The sequence below is a fragment of the Synchiropus splendidus genome, chromosome 13, assembly GCF_027744825.2.
Source record: "Synchiropus splendidus isolate RoL2022-P1 chromosome 13, RoL_Sspl_1.0, whole genome shotgun sequence".
Classification (NCBI taxonomy): Eukaryota; Metazoa; Chordata; class Actinopteri; order Syngnathiformes; family Callionymidae; genus Synchiropus; species Synchiropus splendidus.
The window spans coordinates 16,153,066-16,174,612 of record NC_071346.1 but is presented as its reverse complement, the minus strand read 5'-3'; the positions used below and the strand labels follow the sequence as shown (position 1 = coordinate 16,174,612).

General features: G+C 41.2%; 1 protein-coding gene across 1 annotated transcript; it reads right to left on the bottom strand.

The window, feature by feature from the left end:
- Positions 1-1,083: 1,083 nt before the first annotated feature.
- On the bottom strand, positions 1,084-19,015 carry rab2a (RAB2A, member RAS oncogene family). Its single transcript, XM_053883945.1, has 8 exons — positions 18,822-19,015; positions 12,958-13,029; positions 11,572-11,639; positions 10,225-10,307; positions 8,930-9,022; positions 8,377-8,488; positions 4,981-5,049; positions 1,084-2,045 (listed from the first exon to the last, which is right to left on the bottom strand). Exons 1-8 carry the CDS (start codon positions 18,865-18,867, stop codon positions 1,950-1,952), a joined length of 639 nt encoding a protein of 212 aa, XP_053739920.1. The 5' UTR covers positions 18,868-19,015; the 3' UTR covers positions 1,084-1,949.
- Between the last annotated feature and the right edge of the window lie 2,532 nt (positions 19,016-21,547).

The window sequence follows — 21,547 nt, the reverse complement described above, 5'->3', positions numbered from 1 at the left end:
GAAGGAAGGAAGGAAGAAGAGAGGGACACGCACACAAAACATCAATCAATCCATAGAGATAAATAGATGGATGGATGCATCAGGTTTGGCTTGATCCTCCCCGTCACTCCTCTGAGTCCACACACACTGTCACAAGCACACAGACACACCTTCAAACACTACATGTTGCTCCACAAATAATCATATTTAATGGTCAGAAATTAAACGGGAATTGAAAAATACTGACACAAAAGTAAACATCTTTAATACGGGGGGGGGGGCAGGAACAGTGTGTGTTGCTGAAGCATGTGTGTACAAAGAAAAGGGGTGAGGAACTAAAACACTGGCTTGACTGAAATGCCCAAAGTTAAACTCCATCTCAGCATGTCTACAACATGAATCCATACTGTGGTGCATTCTGTACAACTAGTGGTAAAATGTCAGGTTTATTTTAGCAGCTGTCCAGAGATGTCTGAGGAGTGAAATTAAGGCAGACAGCCGATCCTGATCTCAGGTCAGATCGAAGCAGAAATGGGGCATTTTTTTTCTTCAGCTCCACCTCTTCCATGACAGATGCAATTGTTTGGCAATAAAAATTTTAAAAAGCTAATGGCGAAAATTGGAGATGAAGCTGGATTACGTATAATAATAAAATGGGGCAGCTACATCAAACATCTCAAGCCAAAAAGCAGAAGGGAAAGATGGGAGATGCCATCAATCAAGCGCTAAACAGTACATATTAAATATCTGCCAGCTAATTCATGGAGGAAATCAAGCCTCGCTTTAGCAAGGAGACACGGTGACATTTACAGTTGGAGTCTATCCTCCATCAGGGACGTTCAATGCTTCTTCACAACCTCGCTAACAGCCTGTTATCATTCACGCGTGTCATTTAAACAAAAGGGCACTAGCTACCCTCATAGCTTGGGCCGTTGGGTTTAAATGAAGGTAGTTGGGAATGCTAAAAAGCGTCTGCAAGTTCCAAGATAAGGAATGCAGGAAACAACATGCCAAGCTTTTCTTTAAACAGCCCCAAGTCACAGAAGCTAAAGAACCATATGTACACAGAGCATCGCCTGATACTACAGTCAACAAAAAAAAAAAAAAAATCAACTTTGCATCTTAACTTCATTATGGCTGCCTCCACTCTCACCATCCCATTACGTCTCAGAAAAGACCTCCCCTCCCTTCTCTAGAAAGGACCCATGTTGACGCTGTACATTTTGGTCTTTTATTCTCTCCCCAAGACAATTAAAACACGTTTAAGCCACAATTTGTAGTGTCCATTAAATACATTTCATCTGCAAGTCAACAAAAAGAACATAACATGAAGGGAAAATAAAGAGAAGCACAAAAACATCGTCAGCACACACGAAGAGCAGGCACAGGGGGACCTCACAGGAATACCTACATCTCTTCCACACACATGCAAGAAAAATGACTTCATGTAGGAACATGTCTGCTGCCAACATGACGCGTCATTTTCCCTGAACACACACTGTGTGTGTGTGCACGAGTAGCAAGTGTGTGGTTCATTTGAAACAGCCACTTGATAGGGTGTTAGGTTTCCACCCACATCATGTCTGTCTGGACAAAGCGACAGTCTCACTGACTCACCCCTAACAACAGCCTTATGACTTCAACAAAGGTGTGTCCTAAGAAATGATCGATTTTTGCAAAACTCAACAGTGAGCCGCGATGATTTCAGCGGTTACTGTGCGTGTGAAGCTGAAACTGCCCGAGTAAAAGCGCCAACTCATGAAGCTGAAACCTTCACTGGTGTTCAGCCGGAAGAAGATAGGAACAACACAGACAGGATAGATGGATGGATGAGGGAGAAGAGAGGTTAACTGTTACGCCGCATGGACAGTTCTGTAGAAACGTAAAGTGTGGTTGGAGAGGGCACGGGGCAGATAGAGGGAGGGAGAAGTGTGGGAGCAGTTGAAAGGACAAAGAGGTTTGGAGTGTTTTCAGCAGCAGCCTCCTCCGGCCTGTTGTCCTCCCTGACTTCCAGGCAGTGTTGAGTTGGTGGTTGGGTGCTGGGGACCGATCTTAATGCCGTTAGCCTGAGAGGGGACAAACACAGATATCATGAATCATTCTTCTCGCGAATTATCAGAGGAACTAAACGTCATTTTGTGTGTGACTACAAAGCTATCGACTCAAACCGGGGTCAGAGTTGAAGCAAGGTCACTTGGAAGCTGTTCCAAGTGACCTTCGGAGTTCGGTTTAGAGTCCTAAATGTAGCTGAATACATTTTATATGAATTTACTTTAATCCAAAAGAACACAAAAACATCTCATAGTATACAACGGGACACACTGACAGAAGCATTTCTGTACTGAACAAAAACTAGTAAAGTTAGATCATACTCACAATGTGACTGGGCAAAGTGCATTAAAATAACACAGTGAGTACACCATTGATTTGCACTTAAAAAATAAATAGGCGTGCCTCAAGCCATTTCTGAGCCGTTGGTGTTGAGCAGAAAGTGCTCGTAATCGCTGCAGCCGAGGCCGTCCCCAGTGCTGAGGCATAAAAGTCGCCTGCAGAATGGGAGTGTGGCAGCTTTCATGGTGAGATTAACACTACACAGCGCCTGCAGGGGCTCCTATTAGATCACATCAGTGACACGGCAACAGGTGCTGCTGCGCTGCACAAAGGCAAAGGAAACACCAGCAGCATTCAAGGATAGCAGAGAAAAGAAATGAAGAAACACAGCGAAGGAAGCAGGTGGGAGGTGGAGAGATCCGGCTTTCATCTCTCAGCCCGACTATCTCTGCTATAATGTATTTATCTCTGTGTTTCTCCACGGAACTCCCCCTCCTACTCTCAGTAGCACTGGTGCCTTTGGGAAACACTGTATGCCCTTAAATCACATTTATTGAGCTAAGGCGGTGCGTGCATGAGTGTTTTCTCATTTTGGCTGCCAACATTTCTGCTGGGGCTTCCCCGACTCCCTCACTTGCTCTCCCAGCCAGTCAGCTGATGCGGTTTGGCCGTCGAGCCAGCTTTCACTCCTCCTTACATTTCCTCATATCAAAACACACTGCTTCGCAAAGGAGGGAGAGCACTTGTTGATACACATATGGATCTGAGCGCACTTGAGTGTTGCGCTCGGGTCCAGACTTAAGGAAGAGCAGTGGGGCTGAATGCAGACCATGATGTGAGTAAAGTATGAAGGTTTCATGCAGAGGAACGAGTGTGCGCTTTCTTTCAGGAGATAACGTTCTGGATGACTGGAGACAGTCCAAGCTTGTAATGGTGAGTAAGTATGGACTTGTGGAACAAACAGTTGTGAATGGTACAATAATCTTCACACAGAAAATCATTGATGCCACATATCACTAAGCGGTCATTTCTTCTGTTTTGAGAAGTTTCTTTTTTTTTTTTTAACTTCTATTTGGATTGTTGTTTTGGTTCTTGGGTGCCTCAGCATGCATGTGTAACATGAACTAAAACCACCAATGCACTGTTTGAGTTAGAAACGGATTTCTGAAAGCACGCTGCTAAACCAACCAAATCAATATCTGAGAAGGACAACAGTGACGATGAGATCAACTTGAGTTTTCTTTATGTTCCAACTACATCACAGTTGCATTAATTGTGGTATTTAGTCACCTACATTATGAGCGGAGCTGTGCCGAGAGCTGAGCACCAGCTGAAAGAGAAGTCTTCTGGGATCTAATATTTAATATACAGCTTTAAATGAAAACATACAAACCTGCTTTCATGAGGACTACAGATGGAAGCGTGAAACCATAGATAAATAGCTAAGGATTTGAAAAAAAAAGCTTTTCTTGGGTGAGAGATGGGGTCCACTGTCTGCCTCCTAATGTGCTATCAGCTTGAAGGAGACCATTGAAGACTTTTCCACAGGGCCTTTCCAGGGCAGTGTCAAGTACAGTGGTTCTTTACAACAGGCTGAAGAGTTCTTTGACGCCGCAGCAACCTGATTGGCCAACGGAGTGGCAAGTCAGCAGAGCATCTGCACCACTGATCAGAGCCTGATAGCCGAACCGCCATATGAGGAAACTTAAACCAGCGAACAAACATATTATATGTGCTCGGTTTTAAGCAGTAAGATCAACAACAAAGTCCAGTGACCTAATTGGAATTGCACTTATTTTCAAGTTAACTATCATGAGGACTTGTAATGGGGAAAAAAACCATAAAAGAGTCCCACTGGCAGGGACAAGGAAATAAACAAGTAGCAATTTTAACGTCCAAAGAACGGAGCATACTTAATATGAATCAAACTTTGCATGTATACATGTCTGAAGGCACCAGCATTAATGGTGAATCAGGACCCAATATGTATAGTTTGCTTTCAGCCTGCTCTTTAAAGTCTCAACAGAATGAGTCCCTCTAACACAGACATGGTTGGCATTCCAGAGCTCGACGGCTAAAACAGAGAAAGCAGCCATCGGCTCTCATACAGCTACATATGAATTATCAGATGGGTTTACAACACATCTTCATGTGCCACACCTTAATGTAGCAGCTATTCAGAGATTACACTGTACTTAGACTCAGAAATGGCACCTTGTATAAAAAGAACAGGGAAAAAGTGAGAGGGAAGAGGACTATTTGTCATTCCCGACTGGTTGCCTGCATGAAATTCCTGCCTGGATAACTGTTGGACTAATCAGATAACCTTCTGGATGACTTGATGGCAAAGTGACTGGCTGGCTGGATGAATGTTTGTTTTCTTGCTGAATGACTGAGACCTTGTGGGATGTGAGGAATTTATGAGCTGGCAAGCTGTAGAGAGAGAGAAAGACAGCAAGGGAGAGAAAGCTGAGGAATGAGAGTGGAAAACTGCAGGATCGTGGAGTTTCGCTTGGTTGGAGTAAGACGGTGCAAAGAGTTAGAGGTGTTTCTCTCCTGCCTTCAGAGAGGAAGGAGGGGGTGACAAACCAGACACTGTGCACGAAAGGGTGAGGAAGAAAGGACTATCAGCAGTGGAGAGGGGGGGGGAAAGGTAGAAGGGGGTCTTACCTCATTATTGATATCAAACACTCCTTCCTGGATCTTCTCGTAGATCTCCTTGGCTGTGTTGATGAAGGCCTGATTAGAACACAACAAGAATTACTTTTACGTGTAGCTATGGGGCAAAAATGGAATGTTTGGCCAAGCATTAGTGCGTACCACATTAGATTTGTTTGAATGTAGCTGTATATTACAGCTCACTGTAAATAAATAAATCACTGGATGATAATTACGGAAGATTTTGATCATCTTTTTAATGTTCATTCTCAATTACAAAGACTACTTCAAGCACACAAGCACGCATGTAAGCAGAAAGGCAGAAGGAAGATAACTTAAAAGTAATCTGGTCCCTGTACTGCTCTTGCTGAAGTTAAATATCACATTTAAAACAACACAAGGATGTGATGTACAAGCCTTTTTACTTCATCATAATGACTGAAGTCTGTTGCTCAAGTTGAACATTCCGGCAGGACATACGATGAGACGGACCGTGTGAGGAGGGCTTGGATTAGAGACAGATTTGCTTCTTATGATTAAAAACTGCAATCCAACCTTATCGTAATTATAAGTTATTGTAATATCCCCAGTGTTTTTCTGTATTTTTTTTATTTTATTTTTATTTTATTGTTCTCTAAGTCTTTTCTTACATGTTATAAACCATTGTATGTATAATTTTCAATCATAATGCCTGAACTTGGTGGATGGAGATAGTTGTATCCGTAAAATTTGAAATTTGAAAAATAAACAGTAAAAAAAACATAAAAAAACTGCAGTTTATATTGTCACCAAATCAGTAACTGACATCCTCTATTATAGTAAGTTCCACTCATTCGCAAGTTCAGTTGTCTCATTCCCTGGCCCAGGTTGTTACAATATACTATATTTTGTGCTCATATAGAGTTATTACAGTTATAGGTGAGATAAAACACCAACAAAAATAACTGTAATCCCACAACCTAGTGAAATAATGCAGTATTTCACAGGATAAATATTTTTTTCAAAATCGTACTCTCAGAAAATTGCTTTAGACAAAAAAACAAGTGGTCTCAACTGCTTGATCTATTTTACATGCTCAAAAACGGATTATTTACATCGACAGCGCCTTAAATCCTCAGCTGACACTGCTTTTTGTAAAGACAGAGAGGGATCTAACAAAAAGTTATTTTTTCTAGTGACTCCATCACCAACTCCAACTACCCCTCTGCAAAGCTTGTTGGTTGTCTTTAGGCTACAGGTTGACATTAACCATCACTTCAGTAAAGTAAGTGAGAATCAGAGGTTCAAATTTGAGAGAAAAAAAAGTCAGATCTGCAAAATGAAGGACTGGATGTCCAGAATCAAAGGATGCAAGGAAAGACGGCGTGCAACGCTGATGAGAGGATCCTTTCAGAAATCTCTCTCCAAGGACCATCCCAGTGTCCACGCACAGAGCCTGACGACAAACCCTGCACACTGATTGGCTGCCGGGTGTCACTCAGGCGAGGCAGGGTGCAGCTTATGAATATGTATGAACCACAACTGGTTGATATACTGCTGGAGGAGTGGAAAGGGAGATGATGGTGTGCAGGGAGAGAAATGAAGGGGGAGGAAGGAAAGGTGGAGGGAAAGGAAGGGGGAGGGGGTAAAGAGCAAATGATAGACGTCGAGGGATGAAGTGAGCGAGGATGAAGGTAACATAGAAGAGGAGTGGTATCGAGAGGATTCAGAGGACACTAATGAGACAAATTAATCATACCACACACACGCACGCCCCTCCCCCATCATCTTAACCCTTGAGAGCACCACTCCACAATGTTGTGGGTGTGTGTGTGCGATCCTGCATGATATAGGCCAGGCAATGAAGGGCGGAAAAAAAAAAAAATCAATGGTTCAAACACGGAACCTGCCATCTTAGATATTATTTCCCAGAGACAAAACTTAAAAGGCACAACTCTTATCTGAATTGACATTTCACCACACTTTATAATTAAATACTGACACGATGAGACGGCCACACTCCGGTCAGACCGTGAAAAGCTGACCCTACAGTAGGCATGTACTGTACATGCACAACAGCACTATGCTGAGGTCCCGGGCTGGCACACAGTGCCCTGTAGCATGGGAATATTTATGTGAGTGGATAAGTGAGAGAGGAGTCCCTGAGGACAACAATCTGCATTCATTGCTCTCAACAACATGAGGGGTGTGTCCCCGCACGAGAGTGGCATTGCGTGTGGCTCACTGTGCTGCTGATGTGAAGCGGACTGCTCATCAATACTATTCTCAGAAGAGGACAGAAAAGCGTTTTGCTGTCCCTGTTACAATAAGAAAATGACTATGAATTATATAAACGCTAGAAATGCCTGCTGGTTACTGAACAGATCAGTGGCAGCTAATTTAAACAGAGAAAGAGCTGATAATAGAAATGACAGATTGATGAATCGATAATTTAACAGCTGTAGCAGAGGTGAGGCTCTCCTCATTCAACATGGCCCTCTTGTCACCTGCTCCTCTTTAGGTCAATCGGCCAGAGTTTAATGAAACACATCTCCAGTTCTTTTAATAAAAACACTCCAGATTTTTAATGCTGTTGTTTGATCACAATGTTCCATTATTTCAGATGTTTTCTTTTCTTCAGAGATATAATCCTGATTATATTTCGTCGTGGGAAAAAGTGTGACGCACAATTTACTAGCATGGTATTAGTATTGGCATTTCAATACAATGACAGTTGAATATATTTTTCAAACGTATTAGGATCACAATAAGTAATTATTTGGAACCTAGAGAATTCAACAAACACCGGGGAATGATTCTCTCTGATAGAATGAGTTGTCAGTAAACACGCACCAACAAAAAATAGAATGAAAATGATGAGTAATAGTCAGATTATAATCCGAAGACCATTATTTAATTAGTTCTGAAAAGTGACCTTTGTAGCAGCCACTGAATGGCTGTTTTCATAGTACATACGGTATCTACCACTTATATGAGGCACAGTAGGCTCCTACTGTGCCTCCAAGTGCAGCAGGCTGTGATCACCACATTCTATGGCACATACCAGTCAGTCAGTTTAGACATCCAATGCCAGTAGGAAACATAAATACGCAACATGTTTCAATTGCTGACACTTTTCACTCTGAATCTTCATACACATTGTTTTCATCACCTGACATGGCAGCTGATGGAAAAAAGTTTTACATCGTATTCCCACTGTGATAGATTAACCTAACTTGGATGGGAGAGAAGTCGCAGGGAGAGTGTAGGTTAACATGTAGAAATGCTTTCAACAATGAGAGTCCTGATTCCAGATTAATGCAAATCAAGATTAATGTGCAACACAGATATTTTACAGAGAAATTTACCATTAACAAAAACACTACAGAGTGCCGGTACAGAAATCTGTCTGGGTGCATGCTTACTTACCTCCTCTACATTAGAGGCAGTCTTGGCTGATGTCTCCATGAATATGAGCCCATGTTCTCTGGCAAATGCTTCTCCTTCCTCTTTCTTCACCTCTCTCCGGGACTCTAGGTCACTGAAACACACAAAGTTACAGCGATGACATTTGAGGAAGTAAGTGTGTTACATTACAACATGAAAACTGCACCCAATATATAGATGTAAAACTTAAAAACAATCTATATATATGTATAATATAGATCGATCGAACTTCGAATGCATGCAATGTAAATGATTCTTCAATAAGTGGATCACGCAGGTTTATAAATCTGTCAAATTGCTGAAGTACACCACACGTTTTTTGCAACGTTGACAGAGGCCACGAGTTTGCAGCAAACCATCACTTCCTCATCAACAGTAACTTACTGTAAGTGCCAAGGCCAACACACACCTGCTATTCCCTGGTATTTCACTAATGTGATATCAGGGAGAAGTTTGGGTTTCAGTGGAGATTAGCTGCGGATCAAAGTTTTCTAATCTGAGTCCATATTGTTTATTCAAACAGGGGTTGATATACCTTTTGTTGCCAATGAGCATGATGACCATGTTAGAGTTGGAATGTTGGCGGGCATCCTCTAGCCAAGTCGTCAAGTGGTTGAAGGTGTCTCGTCTGTAAAAAGGGGAAATCAAATAGGTAATGTTTGAATAGAAGAGTGTTAATGTGACATCACTAGTCGAGTTCATCCTCATAAACTCTGCTTGTCAGAGCACTCATGTTAGCTCAATGTAATAGCACCACATTGTAGCCACACAAATGATCTGTCATTTTTCAATTTAACTCCAGACAATATTCATTGTTTATATGTTGTTTTAAAGAACTGATGACTGTTTCAGCCACAAATCATCATTTATTTTCCAGTTTGTACATCTGTGATACAAAACTGAGAAAACCCATATGCAGACAGTGTGACAAACCTCTACAGTACTAAAATGTTGCACAACGAAATTTAACCAAAAACAGTACTCTATCGTTGTACATGTTTTAGTTCAGACAAAGTAATGACACGTCTAACTAGCAAAGCTATATAAAAGTATCTACAGAAACCATAGAAGACTGAAGAGGCCATAGCCACAAGTGTCAGTGTGCCACCGTCATCAGTGCCAAATTCTGAATGAATTTCTATCCTACAAGTCCTTGTTTGATTGCACTTTGAGAAAATAAATCATTATTAAACCATTATAATCAAAGAGTTGCTGAGCATTTTGAGTTAATATTTACAACAAGCTGAAAGGCTATGGCCAAATGAACAGTATGATGACTTTCAGTGAATGAGGCAGGGCAGTGACATGATCGTCTTAAAAATATGCAGATCACCAGCACACACAGAGATGGAGATAGTTGTATCCATTGGTTTGGTCTTTTGTCCACCAAGAGCTTGCAGAGAAAACTGTCTTCATCTCTGCGCAATAAAACAATTTTGCGCAAATGGTAGAACTTCAAAGCATAAGCACAGTGCACAGTTAAGATTTTAAGTGAAGACAATCTGGAGCAAACATTATTTAAGTCACTGAAGGACGCACATTCACATTAAAGATAAGGTCACAAGGTCTTTAAACTCATTATGCATGAATCTCCTGAGACCAGGCAGATCAATAATAAATTCCTGGTCGATCTGATCGTTGGTCATTACGTTCAGTTGTGGACCAGGACATGTATTGAGTGAAGACTGAGTCTCTCTGCTACAGTGCTCCTGAGCAACAAGAGTATTCACAAGGAAGTGCCACATTTCACAGAGGTGTCTCACACCAACGGAGATGACAGTGTAGAAGAGTTCCAGTGTGCAGCCTAAGGCATACATGAGCGGTTACTACCTTGTGATGTCATAGACTAGCAGTGCCCCAGCGGCTCCTCTGTAGTAAGACCTGGTGATGGAACGGAAGGACTCCTGACCAGCCTGCAGACAAACATTTAAGGAGAGGAAATGATTTAATACTTCAGAGACTACACAGAAATGGAGCACCATTTTAGTCCTCAGAGAACAAAACTGACAACAGTTATTACTTTTTGATGAGCCTGTTGATGTTCTCTCCCTGTGTGTCTTACACCAGCTCTCCATGAAAAAAAGAAGTTACATGACTGTGTGGCTGAAAAGTGTGACTCTTATTGTATAGGTCATCGAGCTGCACCCCACCTCTTGTATGATCCCACACTCATTGTCTCACATTCACAGTCTGCTCCTAGGACTTCCCTCCGCCCCCCCTCCCCATCACAGGGCCTCCACTCGTCCTCCATAGAGCAATTGTATTCGTCCCAACCCCCAGCTATGACTATTCATGCAGCGTTTCAGTCAGAAGTACAGTTACAATGTTTTCTGTGTCTCATTAGGGCTGGAGTGAAAAAAAAAAAAAAACTAAACGTTTCTGTGCCTGCAGCTGCAGCCTCACACGGCTCTGACCTCATGTGTCAGACAGACAGTCGGTGAATCATTCAGCAAGTCAGAGAAACTGGTTGCACATTTCGTCTCCCAGGAACAGAGTTTCAGTCGATGAAACAATTGGTCACCAAGTTTGAGAAGCAACCGGTCACCCAATCGACATGAAGCCGCTCCTCTGAACAGTCACTCATTCATAGAGCAACCACTCGGCTAATGATGCTGTTAGTGAATTAATGATAAATTAGGGTGAAAGCGAGGGCGCTCAACGTGTCTGGCTGCCATCTGGCCTACAGGCGTGTGTAGAGAGACACACGCACTTTATTCACAATGTGTGGCTCCTACAGCGTTTCTCTCCGCTCTGTCCTCCAAGTATCAAGTGTCATGCTTAAAAGTCACACTCACAACTCTGATAGTTTTCATTACAATTACACACACGCACACACACACACACACCAGACCGAACAGCCGTGAAGTGGAACTCTGAAATGAAGCACGTTTTAAAGTGTATTAATGATACTTTGGCGCCACCTGCCGGCGACAATATGGAACTTCAAGTGACCACGTACGTAATCAATATCTTGACATTCACTTAAAAGGTTATGACATTCTGATGATGATGTCAATCTAATTTAATGAGATGTACCCACAAGCTTATTTTTCCTCCATTGTTCTACTTTCATGGGATTGTGGTTAGGCAATAAAGCGTTTGGATATTAAAACATAGTGAACACAGTTACATAAACCTATGCTATGCAAAATGATGACAAACAAAGTCACTTATTACCGTGTCCCAGATCTGCAGTTTGATCTGTTTGCCATCTATAGTGATCATCCGTGCTCCAAACTCCACACCTAGATGAAGAACCCAAAAACAAAGACGTCAGTGGAATAGTACACCAACATATTGAAACAAGTGTGAGCAACACATGATAAAAATAAACGCAGGATAATGATCATTGGATGCCTGATGAACTGCAGAGATGAATAAGAAAGAAAAAAAAACGAAAAATAAAAACTCCTTGCGGATGCTTTGCACTGAGAACAGTAGCACTCCCTTTTCCTGTCATTTTAAAACTTGATAAACTCAGAGCCAACCAGCCACATCCTGTGAGGTATTTGTAACCAGGCACAAGGAGATGGCTCACGTGCAACAGGCATTGTTTACTTCTCTACTTAGCTTTCACTTGATGATCACTGTTAGAAGCCGTTGGAATCAGAGGTCCACCCACCGATTCTTCAGAGCTTATCTGAGACTCCAAAGACAAGAGACCCAAACCTGAGCCTCAACCTGGATAACTGAGCTCCTCACCCTAAAGCTAGCGCTCTACCAATCCGCTGAGCATCATTTATGAGGACATTGTGGTGACCATCTACTACTACAACTACAACTTGAACCCTCCACCTAGGCAGGGATCAATCCTTCATGTACAAGCTATTCCACCCCATGCCAACTGATGATCTTGGAGTCACAAGATCTCGGCTTAAACACTCGTCACCATCAGCAAGCAGGAGTGATGAGATCCTGAGGCCATATAACCGAAGACCCTAGCAACCAGCTTGATCCTGGATGCACAAAAAAGTAAGATAATTGTACAGAACCATTGACAAAGGTTAGCATGGTTGAGATAAACTCAGTGGATGCAAAGAACAATGACGAATTTGATCACTGAGAACTGTGGCAGTCCTGGCGTCACATGCAACTTAAGGCTCAAATACGGAGTTTGCTGTGGACAAACTGAAGTTTGAGCACTGAAGTCCGAAAACAAACAAGCATTTGGATTAAGCCCCGTGAGGCGCGTCCTCAGACAATTCTGAAAGAATGCAGTAGCAATCAGAGGCCAACTGAAAGACATAATCTCTCCACAGTATCCTGGGTGGGCCTGGGACCTCCTTCCAGCAGGACTTGTCTGTAACATCTTACACAAGAAGCATCCCTACATGTGCCCTAAGGTGCCCCAGTTACCATAGCCATCTCCAAAATGATTTTAATTTGTAATGAAACTGTTGAACAGTCCTTCAAAAACACAATAACAGCAACAAACAGCAAAATCAGAAAAATAAAAAAATCACAGGATTGAACAGCTGGCTGTACTTTCAAATATAGGAACTCAATAGAAATGTGAAACAAACTTTAGTGTATGTTACGAATTTAAAGAAAAGTAGCCCTTACCAATGGTGAGATCGTGAACAGGTTGAAACCGCTTGTCTGTGAACTGTAGTAATAGACATGATTTACCAACACCTGAAAAATGAAGCAGAGAGAGAAAGCATTCATTAACTTCAATAGTAGGAGCACATAAGGAAACACTTTTTGACTGAAGCGCTTGTAAAACCAATATTTTGACAGTGGAAAGCAGAAAAACAGACGCAACAGGTTTGACTAAGCTAATGTGCAACACGACTTAAAACAAACATGATTGTTCGATCCCAGCTGGGGAGAAATAATGCTTTGTGAATGTCACACAAGTTTAACGCATGAGCTTGAGTACAATTTTCCATTTTAAAAATTCTGCTTGAAAAAGTTCAGATAAAATATGCAGAGCTCAGCAAAAGGAAAATAAGTGGTATGACGGTTCTGTTGGTTGTAGTAAGAACAGTAATATCAGAAGGGCAAGAGGATCTCTCCACAAGAGGGGCAAAAATAAACAGCCAAATATTACAGTTAGATTTAAATTGCATTGTTTATAAATGCTGGGTCTCCGAGCGTCTCTGGGGATAATCGACTTTTTACTGACCGCTAGTTGGAAACCAACTTAGACACAAAAGGATCTTGCTCATTCAGTGCTTGCATAGCTAAATGACTCATTTCATTTACACACTATAAAAAAACAAACACTTTTTACTAACACAGTTCACACTTCCCCGTAAATATCAATTATCACCAGAGAATACGCCTTGCTAAACAAGAGTGTGTCTCATCGGTGACCCAAGCTGTTAGCAGTCCATGAAAATTATATTGAATACAGATTATATTGATAAGAACTATTGAAAAAATGTGTGGGGCAGTATTTCATTGAAGTCCACACCAGTAAACGGTTGACTATGAATTTGATTAAATAGAAATATGATAGAACTATAAAACAGATGCATTGATTCTACATGAAAGTTAGGTGTGGGAATAAATCTGTCTAAATATTCAGGCTAAGGAGTTAAGGGGTTGGACTTGCACTGACTGTATCTGACACACGGTGTGGAATGCACATGCGGAAAAGCCAAGTGTGCAGAAATCAAGACTGACTGGAGCCACCCAAACCCATGTGTTCAATTCAAACGCAACTTGCTTTAGCTTGCAACTTACTTAACAAAGACAATTTCCAGTGGGATCAGTAGTAAAAGCAGAAAACACTACTACTAGTAACAACAGTACTGATCAATTCAGTGCTCTCTTCACAAAGAAAACCTGAATTCAGACACGCAAACAGAGAAGAGAGGGACAGTGGCTAGGTCATGGTGAGAAAATGGTGGAGGTGACATACTGGTGCTGGCCTCCATTTTAATGGTTTCCACGGGATACCATTGCCAGGCAATGATGTTGCTAGATGCAAATTGTGTGAGGATGATAACAAGACGGAGGGAAGGAGTCAGGGCAATCCTCATGAGGGGGTATGGCTCAAACCACATTATAAACAATGTTGTGATGCATCAGTAATACAGCCAGCCAACCATCTGTATGTCAAATGCATCAGCTAAGGGACACAACACCAGATGTAACTGGCCCAGGTCATATTTCAGCTAACCTTTCAGCTTTCCCCTCTGAACTGATCTGGACTCCAAGTTCTAGTGAAGGCAGATGCTAGTGAACTGTGAAATTTAAATATCACACCTATGAACAGTTCCACTCAAGAGACTCCTGAGGAGTAATATGATAAGTGGAAATGACAAAATTATTTTGGAGTCATGCAACCACTGCACGTCATCATCCTCGTGATGCTTCCGTTTACAGAGAGTGGAGGAGAAGTGATGGTCACAAACAGCTTTTCACCAAAGAAAATAGAAACAGGTTTCATGGGAAGAGAATGCTCAAGCAGCTGGTTAGAAACATTTGTCAGGTCGCATGACAATCAATGAAGATGTGAAGCTGCTAATACAGCATGAGAATGGATCCTGGGGGGCATTTGATTAAACACACAAAGCCTGTAGCAATGTATCTTCATTTAAATATCGGGCCAGTTTGTACACTATGAGAGACAGTTTGAAGAGCTTGAAGTGACGTTCTGAATCCTGGCAAACAATGAGGATATACAATAGCAGATCAAGTGGAAAGAAGCTTGAGGATAAAACAGCTCATATCTAGCCAAACCATCGCAACCACTGAAGGAATTAAACACAACAGTGAGAACCTTAAAACTACCAAACCATGATGCTGCTGATACTGTGGACAGACAGTTTCAAGTAGTAGCAGCAGAATTTCAACCTGTGCTGCATTATTATATATTCGTTATACTCGTAGCTGGTTAGGTCATGGAAAAAAAATCCAAATACTAAGCAACATCAATGAGTGAGGGACGGATATATGATAATAATGAAACCACTGATTCAGCAATGTGAAGTGGAAAGATATTTTTGGTCATTATTTATTATGACTATTACAAGAAATTTGTGACAAAAAGAAAAAAAGAAGAAGAGATGCATAGGCGAAAGCTTCTCACGATGTAAGTAAACAAGTAAAAACAACCTAAAAAATTCAACAAGTAACTCATTCAAACATTTTAAATCCTGTTTTGTATCATTTTATATCATTCAAAGTCCCTAATGTAGGCTAACTTCACTGTTATTTTACAAATAAACCAATTATCTCAACAGCAAATGGACACAAACTGTTCCTGCAGTCCATAAAATCTATGAAACATTTACCCCCATAGGGAATGGGGTGTTAATGATGGCTTTTAAAGAGGATTACATTAATAACAAATAAGAGGCATGTGCAGTTTTTAATCTGGGTGATCTGAGAAATACAAGATGAACTACAACTGGGACAGAATCTCTGAACTTATAAAAGAAAGACGCAACTAGGGTTGTGCAATATGACAATATTTGATTGAGATCAATTTAAATGTGTTTGAACATGTATGCAAAAGTTAGAATGTATGGGCCATCGATACGCTAGGAAGAGATGAACTGACCCGCCGCTGCCAACTCCCAGGGTAACACTGCACCGTCATCACAAGACCACATCGTCCTGCCACACACTCACCGCCACAGCTAACAAGCGGGTCACAGCGCAACATCAAGTTCTTCTTAAACCTGACCACACACTGTCATGGCAGAATTATGGGAGTGTACCTTGTCTGACCCATGACGTCAAAGACTGTCTCCAATGTGGAGCTAACAGTGAACATGACGTCTCGCTTCAAACTTTTCATTACACTCGTCGAGGTTTAGCTCATTGTTTAATAGTTAGCTTAAACTAAATGCAGTACTCAAAAGATGGGCCACAACATGAAAAGACTCAAGAGTTATTAGTGCTATGAATTAAACTGAATGAATGAATGTTCAAGATTGATCTGCAAAACTCTCCAAAACTAGAAAAAAAATGGTGCAGAGGAAAGTGAATAAGGAACTGTATGCCAACCTTCATGCAGAGAAAGCCAGATAAAGTAGACATAATGGCTTTCTTCGCTACTAATCTGTCATCATGTCTAATTTGTATACGATGCAAACAGATGAACTGGTAATATGTTCCAAAGCTTCAGGTTCAGTAACCAGACACTGCAGTTTGAGCTTTTATTGTTCAAAATTGTTCCAAGTTTACACCTTTAATTGACCCGTTCAAAAAAGCTATTCAGTATTTTCGTACACTTACATCCTGTTAAAATGTCAATTAGCTTTCATCATACAATGATGAAAGCTAATAGACATGTCTTTACTGATATAGTAAGTGCCATTTTTATTAAAAGACATCTTTTATGTTGCAAGAGTGCTGTTTATGAGAGCGTTGTTGTTTACCTTTTGTGTATGTTTATGATATTCGCACAAAAATCTGTTCTTTCTTTTGAGGACTGTTTTACACACCGAATCAGTTTGGTTACACTGAGCAATCACTTGAAAACTAGTCTCAAAAACACATCTTATCGCAATCACGATAAAATGGAAAATGTGATCTCATGATAAAAAACATTGCTATATTTTTTCCATATTTCCCCATCTCTAGACATAATTTCAGAATTGTGTAGGAAAATGTATTCATGTAAATGTTTTAGCCAATAAATGTGCATACTCTGACAACAAGACCATTAACTGTAATTCTGAATACACATACTCTTTTTCATTAAATGTACAAAAGCTGGCAGTAATATGAAGCGTCACCACAATGAAGCAGAGAATGCTGATTCAGTCAAAGGAATGTTGTTTTACTTTTTTCATGCAGCCTTTAAAGGCTGCAGATAGAATCACAGACGTCAAGGTACTAAGTTTTGTCAGTAACCTGAGCAAAAGAAATATAAATTGACAGCGTCATTTAGCTACGTTTTTTATCTACCACTTGCCTGTAGCGATAATTGACGTGAAGGTAAGATAAATAGTTTGTCATAGGACCAGACTGTCTGATTGTTTAGGATTATAATACACTCAACCAACAATGCCATATAAATAGGCATGCGTATTCTTCACAAGAACTCGTAAAGCAACTCGCAAGAGAAGAAAGCCCCATATTCAATGTGTTACCATGCTTTCTGAATACAGAATCAATGTTATTGATCAACTATTATGGTAGGCTTATAAAAAAAAAAACACAGGCATTGAGACATGGTAACTTAACTCTCGCTGGATGTAGCACGAACTGCTACAATTTCCATGACTTGCATATTTCCAGGGAACAATAAATCTTCAGGAGGAGGTATTTTTAAATGAGCATTCCCTCTTAACACAGTGAAAGCAGCTTTTGCGTTTGATACTTTCAGAATTTCAAACATTGTAGCATTGAAGCATTACATGAACTTGTCCATAAAATTGAGAGTCATACTTTTGGGACACAAAAAAATATTTGAGTGGAATATGCCACGCATCAATGAGTAAATTGGACAGCAAACGATTATTAGAGAATTAGTTCTGACAGTTTGAGGACAGGTCTGACATGACAAAACAAAAAAATGAACTCGCAATTCTGGTACATTCATTTTTCACCAATCCACTTGGTTGTAAATGCATGCAAATGTAGCACGGAGAGCAAATCTCAAAGTAGTACTCCACTTGATAAACAAGGATGTAATGTTGCAAGTCAGTGTCAAACGGTTATAAATAGTTATAATACAGTTCTCATTACCATCGGTGCAACTTAATATCGGGTAAAAGACTTTTGATACTGAAACTAACTTAACTTAAAACAAATAACTCACAAACAAACACATTACCTCTTTTAAACAACACGAAAGTTTCTTTTGTAATGTTAAATTGTTACTGCGGATGCATCTGGAAGCCACCGACAGTGACTGCCTCGGTCAGAGGGATAGACAGCTAGACGCTAATATACATATATTTTTAATAGCCAAATGAACACAGGGCCGAACCGTTACATGACGTAAATATCGCGAATGGAGTGTGACAGGCCTGCGCATTTCACGCACTATTGACAGGCGTTATGTTGAACGTTGTGGCCTTTCCTGGGAGGATCACACCTCAAACAAACGGTGTTTGTGAAAGCAAAAGCTGAACAATTTATATTGAAGCCGACGGTTGCGATAAATGCCTAAATTGGTCGCCTTTAAGTTGTCGTGACAGAGGTTAACTGGATCCTTATTTTCGAAATGTTCAGGCTAGCTAGCGAGATGCTAACACCCCGCACCCAAGAGGAACAAAGGGCCCTGTTTTAAAATGCAAGGCGTTTGCAAATTAGGTGCATACGGTATATTAGAGGTAATAAATGCTTTAACAACAAGCGTTGCGTTGAAATAAGTGGTGAAATGGACAGAAGGCGATCTGTCATCTCGCCGCTGGAGCCTCTGTTTGTACCACGTCATTGGACTATCCAACACTGCGGAAATGGCCCACTAGCCGAAAGCTAGCTACTAGTTCATGTAGGCGTTCGCTGCTGCTCACCCGTGTCCCCGATGATGATGTATTTGAAGAGGTACGCGTACGCCATGGTCTTTGTTTACGCAGTCAGCTGTCTGGAGCGTAACACCTTCGTTTAAGTGTGTTGAGCGGTGTAGCTGTCAGCCCGTTAGCCTGTTTTTTCTCTGTCGCTGCTGAGAAGGAACAATAAACAGCCAGACCCAGGAGTGACGTCAGACTCCCCGCCCTCGCCACGCTACAGTGTGATAGCTTCAAGGATCCTCGTAAAATTGATGGTGTGTTCGCGTACGCTGCTTCTCTTTTTGTATGATTAATTGACTTTTTGGTATCTACAAAAAAGGTCAGCTTTAAATTGTTGCATTGTAACCACAATGAAGCTTAAATGAATGAGTTTAAAACTGCGAATGGCAATAATAGCTTTATAAAGATGAAGAGTAAAGCGGACCCCACTTGTTTCGCAGATGTCACGCGGGTCGTGGTGTTTGCCAACACTCTGGGTTCCCGTACTGACTCCCTGGCTTCAAGCGTAACGTGAGCCCTTGGCCAATGCTGGCACAGATTCAGGATATAGCGGCACCCTTTCTCACAAAGCAAGTCTGAGATTGATTCATCATCTTGCTCAAATATTAAATACGGATCAAATATCCAGCATTTTCAAATGTGTAATTGACTTCATTACCAAGTCACATCAGTGTCAGTTTACTTCATATATGTGGAGATGACCCAAATCTTCTATATATACATTACATTCAATATAAATTACCTAATTATTCTGTTAAACATGCATTTAATAACAAAACTGTAAAGGGCAACAACCCTTTGTATTTATTTATTTGTTTGTCTATTTTTACGAAATTCACAAATTCTTATCTTCTCAGTTAGAGCCGACCATCAGGTCCCTCATCAGAAAGGCCCAGCAGAGAATGTTCTTCTTGAGGCAGTTGCGGCAACTACGACTGCTGACAAAGATGCTGGTGGAGTTCTACACAGCCATCATGGAGTCCATCCTTACTTTCTCTATCACCATGTGGTACCGCAGCACCACCTCTAGGGACAAGGACAGACTACAATGCGTTCTGCAGGGAAGGTGATGGGTTGCAGACTGCCACCTCTTCAGGACCTGTATGTCTCCAGGACCCAGGGACATGCAGGTTGGATCAGAGCCGACCCTTCTCACCCTAGTCATGGACTGTTTGTTCCTCTTCCCTCTGGCAGGAGGCTACGGTCGATTCAGACCAGAACCTCCCGTCACAGTAACAGTCTTTTCCCTGTGATGTCAGACTGTTAAATTTGTGATCAGCCCTTGTTATTTGAGGTTTATTTATTTATTTATTATGTTTTGTTCTAGATTGCACGTTGTTCCAAAGCACTTTCCAAGTTGGCAGGATCCTCATTTACCTTGGAAATAAAGTTGATTCTGATATTGTATTGATATTTTTTTTTTGGTCTTGCAAAGAGTACGAGCTTGTTCTTTCCAGTCAAGCCTCAGAGGACGACCAATTCTGGGACCCCCATGCTCTCTGCACTGCTCACATGTGTTCTTACAGGATGGGGGGAGACTTGGTAAAAACACAGTGGGCAGTGTGGCATTAAAAACAATGTCTAAGATCGTACAATTACAACTTTGATATATTGACACTATTAGTCTCTGTTGTCAAATGTGGATCACAGGAACTGCTTCATCCTGATTATCCAATTTTACCTCAACTGAGTAGAATCTAGAGACTTTGGCCTCCAAGGACTTTCCTATTACAGAATTAGGGCAATTTAGAGATCACCCTGCAGGACAGACACACACAGAGAAATGAAGACTCCTGTCAAGAATAGCCTCTTTCTCTGTCACATCTGGTCTTCTGACATATGAGCTCTCTATGGGGAATTTTAATCTTTGTACAGTTACAGTGGAAGTTTTGCCTGATTTCTTTTGGTCTATGAAGACCAGAACACAGCCGGCATCTTGTGACCTATCCGGAGGAACCAACTCTGTAAACAAGCATGGCTGAAGTATGGAAGCAGAGAAAGTCACGAGCAATATCAGTGAGGATTTGAGCGATTTTGTCTTATAAAAGTAAAGATGAACAAGGTGTTATACTCTCTCAAGTGGGGCCGGACAATTCAGAATATACAATACTTAATCAGGTGGATTAGGTGGTCACACTGCTGCTTCTCTTAACTACTGTGACATGTTCCTGTTTGCTTAGGTGTATCGGTTTCAGAACCCGTTTCCTTTCCGGCCAAAAAGTTCCTGCACAGCAGCCAAATGATGGCTGCAGAGTAGCGTACTAGAAGTAGTAGTTCCGATATCCACCTGTTCTTACAAATTGCTTCCCAATTTCTTATAATGATGATGAACTGAAGAGCTTGTTTACCTGCACCTAATGGATGCGTCAACAGGATATGACTCTTGTGACATCATTGTGGCACGTTTACGGGTCTTGCTTAGTGCAACCTTGAGCTGAATTTGAATTCAGTTTTACCCTTATTTAACGTACTCATACAACAAAACCAACTTTGTAGACAATATAAAATAATTTCTTTGTGTACATTTAAGCATAGTGCCTTGCCTTGTATGTGACCCTTGTCCTAATGTGCATTAGCTTATGCAATGTGCATGTTACTTTATATAGAGTCAACTATGAGTAGGTGCTGGGTTTGTGATAGTGTTATGTTTGTGTATGGAGTGTTTCCTGCAGAAAGCCAGGGTGGTGACTGGCTGTGGGGGACATAACTTCAGAAAAGTTTTAAAATGG

Coding starts and splice junctions, on each gene's coding strand:
- rab2a (XM_053883945.1), bottom strand. CDS start 18,867: ATGGCGTACGCGTACCTCTTCAAATACATCATCATCGGGGACACGG. Junction 8,489..8,929: donor ATGCTCATTGGCAACAAAAG/GTATATCAACCC, acceptor TGTGTGTTTCAG/TGACCTAGAGTCCCGGAGAG. Junction 2,046..4,980: donor TGTTTGATATCAATAATGAG/GTAAGACCCCCT, acceptor GTCCCCTCTCAG/GCTAACGGCATTAAGATCGG.